This window comes from Mirounga angustirostris, unplaced genomic scaffold, assembly GCF_029215605.1.
Source record: "Mirounga angustirostris isolate CCGP_5_RB_7025 unplaced genomic scaffold, mMirAng1.0.hap1 SCAF_8, whole genome shotgun sequence".
NCBI classification, from domain to species: Eukaryota; Metazoa; Chordata; class Mammalia; order Carnivora; family Phocidae; genus Mirounga; species Mirounga angustirostris.
Genome location: NW_026991716.1, coordinates 32575662 through 32591951, shown reverse-complemented (window position 1 = coordinate 32591951; position 16290 = coordinate 32575662). Strand labels below are relative to the sequence as shown.

The following is a 16290-nucleotide window of genomic DNA, read 5'->3' as shown; positions in this document are numbered from 1 at the left end:
CTGGGTACTTAGCTGCCAAAGACAGCAGGTGAAAACACAAAAGCTTCACTCAGTCCACACTGACCTCCTCACCTTCCACCAAAGCATCAGTAGTCAGTTAAGCAAAGAGCACTGGCAAGCAGAGTGCTACAAACAAGAAAAAAGCAGCAGAGCATAGGAGCAAGGGCTAGCCAAGGCCACCTGTGAATATTCCCCGAAGGCTAACTAAGGAGCTTGTAATAGGACAGGAGGCTTCGACTATCCCAGAGCCTAACCACTTGAGCGAGCCCTCTAGAAATCCTCTCCCTCTGCGCGGCTGCAGCAGGCAGAGATGAGCGGTGAGTGACAGTCGGCCAGCAGAGGGCCCCACTCCCCCACTGCAATGGCATGTTCTTCCAGCGCGCCATAACGAAGCAGAACACCACCTCACAAGTGCAGTGACAAACCTCACACATCCCAGAGGCTCTCAACAATAGGCTACAATGTCCAAACCATTATTCTGGTAGCCAGCTCTTCCATGCACACTCAGAATGTACGTGCATGTATTAACCAGAAGCCAAAAACTTTTCATTTGTTCTTACTGCCATTAGCCTTGCCTAAAAAGGAAGTTAAAAGGGGAGAGAAAAAAAATCACATAAAATAGCTTTTAATATTCTCTATGAAAATGTTAGTAGTTTATCTCCATGTCTATACTGACATTCAGGGAAAAAGGAGGGCAGGAGGACTGTCTTCTGATGCCCGTCACAAATCCTGTCAGGTTTTTCGCCTATTAGGTCCTTCTCAACTTCAGGTCTCAGCTTAAACTTCACTTCCTCAGACAGGCCTCCCCCAACACTCTAAATAAGGAAGCCCCCTCTTCCCTGTATTCTCTACCTCCACACAATGCTTGCAAACATCAAAGTGCTTATCACAATCTAGAGTTACTTTGTTTGCTTTCTGTCACCTCTACGGATCTGTAGCTCCATGAGGGCAGAGGCCATCCTGACTGTGTGCGCCACCTCTCCCCAGCGCTTAGCCTGCCATCTGCTACATGGTGGGCACTCAAAACACTTGAGGAGAAGGTGGAGCAGGATGGAAAGGGGGATGAAAGAAAGGATTTCTGCTTATGATTACACATATAAAGGTAATATGGTGTAAATTAAAAATAATAGCCTCTGCAAACCACAGTTGCCTAAGTTACAGGAATTACTTATGCAATATCACTGGCATCTTGCCCTGTTCTTTTTTTTCCCCCAGATATGAAATTGACTTAAATGGAAGAAAATTCTAGACGGGAGTCAGCAAACCCCAGCCTGCTGCCTGTTTTGAAAATAAAGTTTTATGGGAACACAGCCATGCCCGTTCGTTCATGTGCTGCTTTCACCCCACACAGCAGAATTGAGTAGTTACAATAGAAACCGTAGGGTTTTTAAGAAAAAGTTTGCCAAACCCCATCCTAGACCCGAACAACTTGTGTTCTATAGAAACCATGAGAGACTACAGACTCTGAGAAACAAACTGAGAGTTCTAGAGGGGAGGGGGGTGGGAGGATGGGTTAGCCTGGTGATGGATATTAAAGAGGGCACGTTCTGCATGGAGCACTGGGTGTTATACGCAAACAATGAATCATGGAACACTACATCAAAAACTAATGATGTAATGTATGGCGATTAACATAACATAATAAAATTAAAAAAAAAAATAGAAAACAAGGGTAAATTAGAAACAAGCCCACTCACAGAAATTATTTTTTTGTAGAGAAGTAGAGAATTTTACCATCTGCAAACAGCAAGAATCAATGTGTTCTGGAGGTTAAAATTTCAATACTGACTCTTAGTTCAAAGTGCTGACAAGAAAAAAAATCTAAAGCATGCATTAATGGGGACAGACTGGGGAGGGTGTATGATTACAGTCTTGCTCTAAAATAATCAAATTAACTATACAACAGTAGAATTTAGTACAGGATCCCCTCTGCCCATTCAAAATGATTCCATTTACAAGTATTAAGTCCCCTCACATTCTTCAGGAACAAATTTAAGTGGGTAGCTATCCCACACCACAAATGAAGACCGACTACTTCAACTCTCAAACATGTAGTTTTACAATGTATGCATTAAAACTAGTCTCTAGAAATAAAGCTGTTGAGATTGGTACTCTCATTTAAGAGACTCCTGACTACTGAAATGAAGAGTCAAGTTTTACACCCCCTCCAGGGATGACAGAGACTCTGGACTGAGTTTCTTTACTGCCCTAACTTCACTTCAACACACCTGAAGAGTATGCCACCCCCACTACTCACAGTCCTCACTACAGCAATGAGTTGGGGGACCCCGTGTCTCTCTCCTGCTTCTGCCAGTATGAAACAATTACAGGTCTGAAGAATAAAGTCCCAATTCCTCAGCCCCTCAAGGCCCTCCCTGCTTTGGCATCAAGCTTCCTTTCCGACTCTGCTTCAAACTATTACTCCTTGATGTACTCAATGCTTCAATGCACCCCAAATATTCTAGACACTGCTCAGTTTCCAGCTTCTTTTTTTTTTTTTTAAAGATTTTATTTATTTATTTGACAGAAAGATAGAGAGAGAGAACAAGTACGCAGAGAGGCAGGCAGAGGGAGAGGGAGAAACAGGTTCCCCGCTGAGCAGGGAGCCTGATGCGGGGCTCGATCCCAGGACCCTGGGATCATGACCCGAGCCAAAGGCAGCCGCTTAACCGACTGAGCCACCCAGGCGCCCCTCAGTTTCCAGCTTCTTATTTATCCAAGTCATAAACAGAATTACACTCCATTCCCCGCTCCTACGAAGCCTTTTCTTATTTATTTTTCAAAGTCCTACTCAAACAAGGACTCTGCCATGAAGTCTTTCTGGATATCTTAGGTTCAAAATAATCTCTACTTCTTCTCAATAACTTATTTATACCTCTATTATAGCATTTTTATCACTGTCTTATTTTATAATTAGAGAGTAGACATTTGTCCCAGTAACTCCTATAACTCACTTTCCACTGAGTATGATCATTCTGTTTTTAGGGACAGCTGCTATTTTATCTCTAGCACCTTCCACAGAGTAGTTTGATAAATACTGGTTGGCTTGAAAAGACTTGCTGTAATAGGCTTTTTAACTCAGCTCTGCCTTGCCCTCAAAAACCTATAATGACCATACTCTGTGGAAAGTCTAAATACAAAACAGTTACGAAAAGTTGTTTCATTTAATATCAGGCCTAAGAAAGTTTTTGAACACTCCATCTGAGGTGTTCACATCAAAGAGAGTGTACAAATACAGTGCCATGAGTGTGTAAGGGCTATGGACAAAAAGAATTGCTACAGCATGATAGCCAATACTTAGGAGATTAGTAAACACACAATGCAAAATAAAAATCTACTTAGTAGCTAAAAGCACTTGCATGAAGGAAGTCAAAGCATGCAGACTCTGGAAGAAATCACCACAGGTTCTCCAAGAGCTGGCAAATCCACTGAAATACAGCTCAGTCTTCCAATAGTACCAGCTACTCTAAGGCCACTACAATTTGTCCAGGCAGTTAAGGCCAGAAAGCGCTTCAAGAAGCTACATAAGCAGAGCAAAGCAAAATTTACCACATTGTGACAATTACTTATTTCCACAAGTCATCCTTCATAATTGGTTTAACTCTTTTTTCCTAGATAGAAGAAATTTTACTATTAGGTAAAAACGTGTTTTAATGGTCACAATCAAATTGTCAAAATTTAAATCCTAGATCTCCTGGTCCTTTCTAAAACAACCACCAAGGCCTAAGATTACTCTCTAGGTTCTCTGTAACAAAAGTAAAAGGGAGAACAAACAGTTAAGGAAATCAACCTAAGGGTACTAGGGTAATTACAGGGAAAATAAGAGAGGAATATTCTCTTCACTTCTAAGTGTTCTAGGCAACTCCAAGAAAGCGTCCACAGGCCAGAGAGTTGAAGATGAGGAAGAGGACCAGTGGCAGGACCTCCCTGCAGCTACTGCTACAAGTGAGCCGCAGTTTTCAATGAGACAAAACCCATACAGACAAAGCCAGAACATCAAAGTTTGGAGGTAGGAGATCCTCCTGGAGACAGGATGGACTACAAGAAGACTTAGTCTACTTTCTTCTCTTCTTGGCTGTCAAAATAGTCATTTTCACTGCCACACACAAAAATTCTTAAGGTACTCTAGGTTTGTGGACACACATGAAAATTCCAACCTTTTCTGGGAAAAAAAAATTCTATATTTTCTTTTTTTTTTTTTTTTTTTTAAAGATTTTATTTATTTATTTGCGAGAGAGAATGAGAGAGAGAGAGAGAGCATGAGAAGGGGGAGGGTCAGAGGGAGAAGCAGACTCCCTGCCGAGCAGGGAGCCCGATGCGGGACTCGATCCCGGGACTCCAGGATCACGACCTGAGCCGAAGGCAGTCGCTTAACCAACTGAGCCACCCAGGCGCCCAAAAATTCTATATTTTCAAGTTGGGAGAAGAAAAGGCAAATAACCTAGTGAAACATTTTTCTTCTTCAACATTAGGACACTTGCTTTTAGTGTCTAAAGTGAAATTGCTTTTTTTAAAATGAAAGAGAACAGGGGTGCCTGGGTGGTTCAGTTGGTTGAGCGCTGACTCTTGCTTTCAGCTCAGGTCATGATCTCAGGGTCTTGAGATCAAGCCCTGCATCAGGCTCTGTGCTCGGCGGGAGTCTGCTTGAGATTCTCTCTCTCCTTCTGCCCCTCCCCCACTAAAATTAATTAATTAATTAATTAATTCTAAAATGAGAGATAACAAGGGTGCCTCACTGGCTCCCTCAGCTGGTGGCGAATGCAACTCTTGATCTCAGGATTGTGAGTTTGAGCCCCATGCTGTGAGTAGAGCTTACTTTTAAAAAACTTTTTTAATTAAGAAAAATAAAATGAGAGAATATTTGAAACCAGTGACTGCAAGTGAGGGGTAGATGTGACAGGAAGGGGTACACCAGAAGTTTTTAGCTCTATTGGCATGTTTTATCTCATGATCTGGGAGCTATGAACACCAGTGTTCATTATATTATTGTCTTTTTGTAAGTATTTCATAAAATGTTTGCAAAAATCAAAAGAAGAAATGAATAAAGCAGAATTAAGAAGCAAATTTAATACACTAAGGAAATTCATACGGAGTAAGGCAGCAGCTAATGGCAAGTAGATTATAACCCATCAGCTCCGTTATCCTCTAGTTAATATCTTAAAGAGTACCACTTCTATTAAAATGAAAGAAGGAACAAAAGTTTTACACATTTAGGAAATTCATGTGATTACCTAGGAAAGGAAAACCACAGCAAGCAAATGCTGTGATCTCTGGAAGAGAAAACAGTATCTGTGGGTAACAGAGCTGTGAAACTCATTTTCTCTCCTCCTGTAGGCTACAGACTATTAAGTGTTAGTAAAACTATTTTCTAAGTGGTCCCACGTCTCAAAATCAGTTTCCAGCTTTGAAATAAGTTAGCACTAGACCGAATTTTGTAATCCCATATGAATCTGAGAATGGACTTTTCCATTTCTGCAGAAAAGGCTACTGGAATTTTGTTAGAGATTGTGTTGAATTTTTAGGTCACTTTGGGTATTACTGACATCTTAACAATGTAAAGTCTTCCTATACGTGAACACCAGATGTCTTCCCATTTATTAATAAATAAGAAATAAGTTACCACTAGACCCGAAGAGACATTCTTTATCCTCACTCTCTTCTAAATATGAAGTTCTGGGTGCCTGGGTGGCTCAGTTGGTTAAATATGAAGTTCTGCTAGCCATGTCCACTTGCTATATCTAGTCAACTGGGCTTATAAGGCAGGGCTTCATTCTTTACATAAATAATACTATTTTGAGCTAGATGGAAGAAGGGTTCTACACAGTCATAAATGAAAATAGTTTCTAAACTAACAATATATCATTAGCTTTAAGACAAAAATTAGTATTTCTTCCCTTTAGGGGAACTCTAAGGATTATTAACAACCAGTACTAAAAGAATCTCTCAAGGAGGAGACTGATCACAAAAAAAGTGAGAAAAAGATAGAATAGAAACAAAACAGAGATCTAAAACTGCACTGTCCAATGTAATACCAATCACATGTGATTAATTAAATTTAAATGTCATCTAAATGAAATCTAATAAAATTTGAAATTCAATTAAAAACACTCATAAAACCATGAATATAAAGGAACTTCTCTGACGTGATACTTCCTTGACCAAATAAAGAGCATTTATGAAAAGTACACAGCTAAAATCATGGACAGTGGAGACAAACTGAAAACTTTCCCTCTAAGATAAGAAGAAAACAAGGATGCCCACTTCACCACTGCTATTCAACACTGTACTGGAAGTTCCAGCCAGAACAACTGGAAAGGGAGAAGGAAAACCATCTCTATTTGCAGATGACCCAATCCTATCTATAGAAAATACCAGAGAATCTACAAGAAACCTACTAGAGCTAATAAACAATTTGAGTAAAGATGCAGTGCACAAAATCAACAAGAATCAGCTGTGTTTCTAAACACCAACAATAAACAACCTGAAAAGGAAATTAAGAGGGGCGCCTGGGTGGCTCAGATGGTTGAACGTCTGCCTTCGGCTCAGGTCATGATCCCAGGGTCCTGGGATCGAGCCCCGCATTGGACTCCTGGCTCAGCGAGGAGCCTGCTTCTCCCTCTCCCCCTGCTCATGCCCCTGCTCATGCTCTCTCTCTCTCTGTATCTGTGTCTCAAATGAATAAATAAAATCTTAAAAAAAAAAAAAAAGAAATTAAGAAAGCAATTTCAGGGGTGCCTTGGTGGCTCAGGTGGTTAAGCATCTGCCTTCAGCTCAGGTCATGATCCCAGGGTCCTGGAATCGAGCCCCGTGTCGGGCTCCCTGCTTAGCGAGGAGTCTGTTTCTCCCTCCCCCTTCATCCCTCCACCCACTTGTGCTCTCTTTCTCTTTCTCTCAAATAAATAAATAAAATCTTTTTTAAAAAAAAAGCGTAAAAAATAAAAAAACAAAAGGAAAAAAGAAAGCAATTTCATTTACAATCTTTTATTCTAAAAGAATAAAATACTTAGGAATAAATTTAACCATGAAGGTGAAAGATTTGTCCAGTGAAAATCATAAAACATTGCTGAAAGAAATTAAGAACTAATAAATGGGAAGACATCTGATGTTCATGGAAAGGAAGACTTTATATTGTTAAGATGTCAATAATATAAAAAAAAAAAAAAAAAAGATGACAATAATACCCAAAGTGACCTAAAAATTCAACAGGATCTCTAGCAAAAGTCCAATAGCCTTTTCTGCAGAAATGGAAAAGTCCATTCTCAAATTCATATGGGATTACAAAAGACCCTGAAGAGCCAAAACAAAAACAAAAACACTTGACAATGAGAACAAAATTGAAGGATTCACACTTCCTGAATGCAAAACTTACCATATAAAGTTTCAGGAATCAAAACAACATGTGGAAATGCTATAAGGATAGATATACAGACCAACAGAATAGAATTAGCTTTTGACAAAAGTGCCAGGCCCATTCAGTGGGGGGTAGTCTCTTCAACAAATCGTGCTGAGACCACTGGATTTCCACATGCAAAAGAATAAAGCTGGAACTCTAACCTGACATCATACACAAAACTTAACTCGAAATGGATCAAAGACCTAAATATAAGAGAAACCCATACAATTCTTAGTAGAAAACATAGTAAATCTTCTCAACCTTGAATTTGGTAATATATTCTTAGTTATGACATGAGCAACAAAAGAAAAAATAAATTGGAACTTCAAAAAATCAAAACCTTAGTACATCAAAGGACATTATCAAGAAAGTGAACAGACAGACCACAGAAGGGGAGAAAATATTTGCAAATCATGTATCTAATGAAGGTTTAATATCCAGAATACATAAAGAACTAAACTCAACAATAAAAAGACCACCCAATTAAAAGATGGGTAATGGACTTGAGCAGATATTCCTCCACAGAAGATAAACAAGTGGACAATAAACACAGGGACAGATGTTCAACATTATTGGTCATTAGGGAAATACAAATTAAAATTACGAAGAGGTACCACTTTGTACCTGCAATGATGGCTATAATTAAAAAAGGCCGGGGGAGGAGAAGGAAGGAACAAGTGTTGGTGAAGATGTGGAGAAACTGCTCATACATCATTGGTGGGCAAAAATGGTGCAACTGCTGTGGAAAATAGTTTGGTGGCTCATCAAAAAGCTAAACACAGAATTACCACATGACCCAATAATTCCACTCCTAGATATATACCACAAAGAACTGAAAGCAGAGACTCAAATAACGTATATCAATGTTCATTGTAGCACTAATCATAATTGCCAAAGGTGAAATGAACAGATGAGTACATAAACAAAATGTGGCATATACACACAATGGAATAGTATTCAGCCATAAAAAGGAATGAAGTTATGATAACATGCTACAACACGGATAAACTTTGAAAACATGGCTAACGGAAATAATCAAGAAACAAAAGAATATTGTGTGATTCCACTTATAAGAAATATCTAGAATAAGCAAATTCAGGAAACAGAAGAGAGGAAACTAGAGGCTATGGGAAAGAAGAATGGGGGAGTTATTATTCAACAGGTATGAGGTGATGAAATGTTTTGGAAATAAGATAGTGGCGATGCTTTGAGGTGATGAAAATGTTTTGGAAATAAGATAGTGGCGATGGCTGCACAACTTTGTGAATGTAATTAGTGCCCCTGGACTGTATATTTAAAAATGGTTAAAATGGTAAATTTTGTGTTAGGTATATTTTACCACAATAAGAAAAAGTTAAAATGGCAAATTTTATGTTAATACATTTTACCGCAGAGATATTTTTAATCAGTTCCCTAAGTTTCACTAGCCACATTGTAAGTGCTCAATAGCCACATGTGGCTGGTGGCTACCAACCACCACAGTGTGCAGCACAAATATAAAATATTTGCAACACCACAGAAAATTCTATTAGATAGTGCTTATCTAGAAGCTAAAGCCACCAGTTCTAAATGGAAGTTGATTAATAAATGAGGAAAACAGGGAGAAAACTGCACTCAAATAAAGAGCATGCTCTAGAGGTTGCCTCGGCATTCAGTTGCATTTAAAAATCATAAATAAGCAGTAGCTGCATGCTTTTCTGGGCAAAGGAAGAACGGTGGGGCCAGCACATTCTCCAAAGGTTTTAAGAGAAGTTCTAGTAATCAGGGGAATAGGTAACAAAATGATGGAAAGAAACTGTGACCTGAGTCATAAATAACAGTTTTGGACCTATCTTTTCTGGATCTTGGTTTCCTCACATCTATTAAAAACAGGGGGTTCAATCAGAGGTTTTCTAACATCCTTCTAGGCCCCCATGTAGATAAGCCTAAATTCTTAATTTTCTGATCTCATTGGTATCTTAAAAAAAAAAAAAAAATGAGGAAAGACTGCCTAACTAAATAATTTTTTTAGGATCAGCCTAAAAGGCTAAAAGTAGAAGTCAGCTGGGTTAAATTCCAGTTGTGCTTAGCACCTGCTCCACACTAGAATCAACTGGGGACTTAAAAAATATGCCAAAGCCTGTGCTTTGACCCCACCAATTGAAGTTGGGTCTCTGGTGCCCAGGCATTTGGAGTTTTTAAAAGCTCCCTAAAGTATTTTGATGAAAAATGAGAGTTAAGAACCACTATGCTAGGGCACCTGGGTGGCTCAGTTGGTTAAGCAACTGCCTTCGGCTCAGGTCATGATCCTGGAGTCCCAGGATCGAGTCCCACATCGGGCTCCCTGCTCGGTGGGGAGCCTGCTTCTCCCTCTGACCCTCCTCCCTCTCATGCTCTCTGTCTCTCATTCTCTCTGTCTCAAATAAATAAATAAAATCTTAAAAAAAAAAAAAAGAACCACTATGCTAGACTATAAGTAATTGCACACTTCAGGCAAGAAAAAAAAATAATAGAAAACACTTTCCTCTTTCCTTGTCAGGCCACCAAAGCTACATCCAAACAGATGGCAACTGACAAGATGGGGGTTACATATATTACAAATACAAATCCTCTGAATTTGATTTTTACGATCCCAGGAGAATATCTGTCTCAAAAAGAGCCAAGTGAAAAGAAACGGTGTATTACTAAAATAAGAATTTTGAAATGAATTTGCATGTATTAAAAAAAAAAAAAAGCCCATGGGAAAAGGTCTAAATGCTAGGTTTTCTCTAAAGTTCATAGAAGGAAAAGAAGTACGCATAACAAGGGAAGACTTCTTCCAGGTTGAAAGTTAGCATTCTTTTATTTTTTTATTATTATTTTTTTCGAGAGAGAGTGTGTACGTGTGCAAGATCGGGGAGATGGGGGGCGGTGGGCAGAGGGAGAGGGAAAGAGAGAATCTCAAACAGGCTCCACACCCAGCATAGAGCCCAATGCAGGGCTCGATCTCACAAACCTGAGATCATGACCTGAGCTGAAATCAAGACTCAGATGCTTAACCGACTGAGCCACTCAGGTGCGCGTGAAAGTTAGCATTCTAAAAGAGTCAAGGCGGGGCGCCTGGGTGGCTCAGTTGGTTAAGCGACTGCCTTCGGCTCAGGTCATGATCCTGGAGTCCCGGATCAAGTCCCGCATCAGGATCCCTGCTCAGCAGGGAGCCTGCTTCTCCCTCTGACCCTCCCCCCTCTCATGTGCTCTCTCATTCTCTCTCTCTCAAATAAATAAATAAAATCTTTAAAAAAAATAAAAATAAAAGAGTCAAGGCATCAGGGAGTAGGCAGCTGTCTGAGATAAAACCATAGGGCACAACTGCTTTGAAACCTTTCTACCAGTAGCCTGCCAAGGGGATCCATCCTTTACTACTTGTCACAAAATTTAAATAAAACAAACAAAAATTAACCTTTAATGATTCATAGGTAGACAACAGGGTGGGAAAGTAAAGGGAAAAACTGTTTCCCAAAAGTCACTAATGAAGATGATGGCTAACATTTCCTGGCAGGCTCCAAGAACGTTCCAGATACTATCTCACTGAATTCTCACAGCCACCTTGCGAGGTATATACCATTAACATTTTATGGTTAAGGAAACCGGGAGATAGAGGTTAGAAAATGTGCTCAAAGTCAAACAGCTGGGAGTAAACGAGGTAGGATCTAAACCCAGGAAGTCTGATTCCAGAGTATGTGCTCTCGACTAGTACACCCTGCTGTCTCTCTCTCTCCACCATTCTGGTTATCTATGTAGGCATAAGTGTCTGCAGCTGACTGGAGACAGACGGAGACAGATATAATAAAGGAGACGAGGGAAGAGGGGAACAGAGCAATGCAGCAGAGTAGTATGCTCAGGAAGACAGCTAAAGTATGGGACTCTGAGATATGTACCTGAAGAAAGGGGGAATTACAAATTTTCCCTAATTCTCTTAGCCTGGACTGTAATGTATATACCACATTTCTAAGACGTACACATAGGTGAATGAAGCAAAGGACAAAGGAGAAACACTAGGTATTTAAACTAAGAATCTGGCCATGAGAAGCAGAGCTCTATATCAATGCAGAAATATTCAGAGGGAAATAAACAGCTTTGCCTGAGGGGCAGAAGTTTTTCAGTTCATTAGGAAAGTACATTTCCTCTAGCAGAAGATAGTTAGAACATGTGGATAGATAACATGAACATCACAGTCACCACAGAAGTATGTCCCAAACTATAAGCAAGTAAACTGATGTTCTGGTTTATAAACTCCATGAGTTTGCTTAGGTGAGAGGCTGAAACAGCTTTTAGGTCTCTAAGCATGACAGAACACATTCATAGCATAACTGCAGCATCTTTAAAGCTCAACCAAACCCACTCCCAGGCTAGTCAGATGAATTATACAAAAATCTTCAAACCTAATTCTAGACACATAAGTCAACATTCTTTCTCACCTGAACATTTTCCCCAAGTAAAGTAATGGGAGTTCCAACAAACCACATTTTGCTGATATCATTTCTTTCTTTCTTTTTTTTCTTTTTTTTAAAGATTTTATTTATTTATTTGAGAGAGAGGGAATGAGAGAGAGCACATGAGAGGGGTTAGGGTCAGAGGGAGAAGCAGACTCCCTGCCGAGCAGGGAGCCCGATGCGGGACTGGATCCAGGGACTCCAGGATCATGACCTGAGCCAAAGGCAGTCACTTAACCAACTGAGCCACCCATGCACCTGACATTTTGCTGATATTATTTCTAAACCATGAAATGGGCATGCAGCAGACAAGAAAGGACCTAAAATAAAAGGGCTATGATAAACTATAAACTAGATAATAAATCTGGAAGTAAATTAAGATTTGGCTACACTCTAGGCTAAAAACAAAACTGCACTGCAAAAAAAAAAAGGCACACGTCAGGATGACCTTATCACTTCTTGTTTTTATTATTTGTTGTTAAACAACAAATATAAAGATAGTCAGCAGGTACATCATTATAGGGACCAAATATAATCTTTTTAACATGTAAACCAAACACAAAAGCTAAAGATACCCCTGATTTGTAAATGGTACCTTGTGCTCATTAAGTGTTGTACAAGCAGACTAAACCAGTCATTGAGATCTGGAGCTTCTCAGAAATACACTCAGGTTGCAGAACTGCTGTGAGAAGATTAATATAATAAGGGACTCACTGTAAAAAGATGATATGTGAGAGATGTAAAGAGTTCTCCAGCTTATGAGGAATTTTTCCAACTCACACAAGTAAACTGAAGGCTCTTTCTTGACAAGGCAAGATATTCATTCAGAGGGCAGACCTCATAACACATATCTTAACTATTTAAGCAAATAACTGAGAGCCTTCCCTAGAGCTAGGCAAAAGCAATATACTTCCATGGACACTGAAATACAGATAAGAAACAAGAATCCAAAACTTTTTAAAGGATACGGTCTGTACCAGGAAACAACGTTCTTCCAGTCAACAGCTCGGCCATTATGCATCCCACTGACCAAATATCAACTGGCAAAATTAAAGAGAAAAGGGCATACGATGTCACTGTCATCAAACTTGACCACAAATGAAACTATAACTAGAGGTGAAATACTCAAATTAATATATAATACATTCGAGGTTCAACAATCATACTCTTCTTTACAGAAGTAAGCTTATTAAGACCCCAGTAAAGGGCTACATAGGTGGGACATCAAAACATAGTTAAGGCAAGAGAAACAAGCTGTTCACAAAGGGGTAGAGATTCTTATTGGTAGAAATGGTAGATTCTCCAAAGTAATGTTGAGCGGTTAAAATTATGAACCCATTGTCTTCAGGTAGAGGTACTCACAGATATGTTGGAAATCTAAATAAATAAAAACCCAACTGCTAAATCACAAAGTTTGAAAGCTGTGTATAAAAATCCCACTTTCTCTATATGAGCAACTGAAATATTTCCTGTCGACTTTAAAAGGATCACTGAGGGGGTAAAAAGATGTTTCTTCCCACTCCCATCATCTCTACTTCTGAGAATCCCAAATACACCCAACATGGTGACTAATAAGGTGCCAAATAACCAATAAAAGCAATACCTGTCTGGTTGTAATGCATCCAGTTCAGCATGATCTCAGGAGCCCGGTACCACCTGGTGGCCACATAGCCTGTCATTTCATCATCTGTATGTCGGGCCAGTCCAAAATCCAAGATCTAAGGGAGAAAAGAGAAATCAGGCACTGGACAGTCAAGCTCCTAAGACTTATAAAGCAGGAGGGGAAAAAAACTCTACTGCCTTAGAAAAAGGAAGAATAATATAGGACTTTCATAAACATACTTCCTAGTCCATGCTTAGAACACATGATAAACACAGCAAGAACTTTAAAAAATAAAATTACAAAAAGCTAAACAAAAAATGCTACTCCTGGGGATTTATTCAAGAGCAATGGAAACATACATCCACCCAAAGGCTTGAATATGAATATTCATAGCAGCTATACACAGCCCCAAACTAGAATTGAAGCAAATGTCTATCAAGGAGAGATGGATAAACAAATTCTGGCATATTCATAAAATGAATACTACTCAGCAATAAAAAGGAATGAACTACTGTTAAACACAGATAGATTTCAAAAATATCATACGAAGCATAAGTTAGACACATACACACAAAGAGACTGTATGATTCCATTTATGTGAAATTCCAGAAAAAATAAATCTATAGTGTCAGCAAGCAGATCAGTGGCTGTCTGAAGCCAGGATTAGGGGTAGCGGAGGGGCGGTTCAAATTTCAAAATCTGATATTCCTAAGGACAGTATGAATCTTCGGATATAGTCTGCCTGGTTAGTCAAACACATAATTACACGTTGAAACAAACAATTACCAGTGTCTGTTCATCTCACCTTCAGCTCACAGTCTTCATTCACAGCTAGATTACTAGGTTTTAGGTCCTAGGAAGCAAAAGTACAGAGAAGACAGGATCAACTTCATGATACATGGTAGGTTTTCTCCCTACAGGTAATGATGAAGATCCAAACATAAAGGTAAGACTTTATCCAGCTATCAATGATCTCCATCTATAGTCACTAGCTAGTCCTAATTAGCCTTAAATAACTAAAAACTATACATCTTTTTTCTTTAATCAGTTTAAACCTAGAGCAAAGTTACAATCAATCAATATAGTTCCATGGCTAAAGTAAGTTTAGATTAGGATCTTGGCTGAATGCAGGTCCTCTCCACTTCAGTACCCCCCTCCTCCCCAAATAATTTAATCAAAATCACATTACCCTGTGAATTATGTCAGCTGAATGTATATACTGTGAAAGAGAAAAAGGTCAATTAATCATAAAGTTATCTCCAACCTCTTACAGTCATATGACACAGTTAAATATATTTTCATGAACCAGTAAGAAATGCGAGTATTAAATAATGGGATTAGGAATGAGAACAAGTAATTAATAGTAATCTGTACATTTATCATAACTATGATTTCTATACCATCAGCTCTACTCATAGAGTTGTCTTCAGGTAACAGAGCTTTCAACCCGTTTTCTGGTGGGTGCTGTGGAGCTCAATGAGGACTCAAAGCTGCTAAATGTCAAAGGTGGCTTAATTTTAAAACATTACTTACCTGCCCTTCCCACAAATAAATTGGGCTCCTTGAGGAGGTTTTTAAACTTTCAACCTGACACTGACCAGGTATTAGATTATCTCAAGAAATTATTACTACTCTTTAGATGTAAGAATGACGTCCTGAGCTCTTGGACATACATACTGAAATATCTATGAGTGGAATGACATTATGCCTGGACTTGCCTTAAAATAATCCAGGGATTGGGAAATACAAAAGAAACAATATTGGCCATATGTTGGTAACTGTGGTCACTGAGTAAACATAGGGGTTCATTACATTATGATTGTACTTGTGATTTTTTGAGTGTTTGAAATTTTCCATAGGAAAGGTTTGTTGTTGTTTTTTTTCCTTCCTTTTCTTAAGCCTTGGAATGGAGAAGGAAGAATATACCTTGAGACCTCGGAGAATCTGGTAGATGAGGAACTGAACATGGTCATCCGTAAGCTTCTGACATTTCACAATGTTGTTCAGATCTGCTCCCATGAGATGGGTGACCAGATACCTAGAAATTAATGGAGAGTTACATAATGATCCAGAACCCCTATAAAAGCTCTTATCTTCATAAGACTTCTAAAAGTTTTTACGAAAAGGCCACTCCTAAATTGTAACCTACTGAATAGAAGATATTTGCAAATCTGATAAAGGGTTAGTATCCAAAATATATAAACTGATACAACTTAATACCCAAAAAACAAGTAATCCAATTAAGAAATGGGCAGAAGACATGAACAGACATTTCTCCAAACAAGACATACAGATGGCCAACAGACACATGAAAAGATGCTCAACATCATCAGAGAAATGCAAATCAAAACTACAATATCACCTTACACCTGTCAGAATGGCTACAATTAAAAACACAAGAAACAACCAATGTTGGCAAGAATGTGGAGCAAAAGGAACCCTCTGACACTGTTGGTGGAAATGCAAAATGGTGCAGCTGCTGTGGAAATGGTATGGAGGTTCCTCAAAAAATTAAAAATAGAACTACTCTACAATCCAGTAATTGCACTATTGGGTATTTATCCCAAAATACAAAAACACTAATTCAAAGGGATACATACACCTCCATGTTTACTGTAGCATTATTTACAATAGCCAAACTATGGAAGCAGCCTAAGTATCCATCGATAGATGAATGGATGAAGATGTAGTGTGTACACACACACACACACACACACACACTGGAATATTACTCAGCCATTAAAATGAAATCTTGCCATTTGCAACCACATGGATGGAGCTAGAGTATAATGCTAAGCAAAATAAGTCAGTCAAAGACAAATATATTTGATCTCACTCATATG

General features: G+C 39.0%; 1 protein-coding gene across 4 annotated transcripts in view; it reads right to left on the bottom strand.

Moving 5' to 3' along the window:
• MAPK14 (mitogen-activated protein kinase 14) overlaps positions 1–16290 on the bottom strand; it is a 73727-nt gene that overhangs the window by 13495 nt on the left and 43942 nt on the right. For 2 of the 4 annotated variants that reach the window (XM_045866784.3, XM_045866783.3), the window contains exons 4-8: positions 15374–15485; positions 14637–14666; positions 14253–14300; positions 13448–13562; positions 12813–12884 (exon numbers count right to left, since the gene is read on the bottom strand). In XM_045866784.3, coding sequence (XP_045722740.1) covers positions 12813–12884; positions 13448–13562; positions 14253–14300; positions 14637–14666; positions 15374–15485 — 377 coding nt within the window. The remainder of the gene's footprint in view (positions 1–12812; positions 12885–13447; positions 13563–14252; positions 14301–14636; positions 14667–15373; positions 15486–16290) is intronic. The other 2 variants (XM_064597525.1, XM_064597524.1) reach the window with 1 other exon arrangement.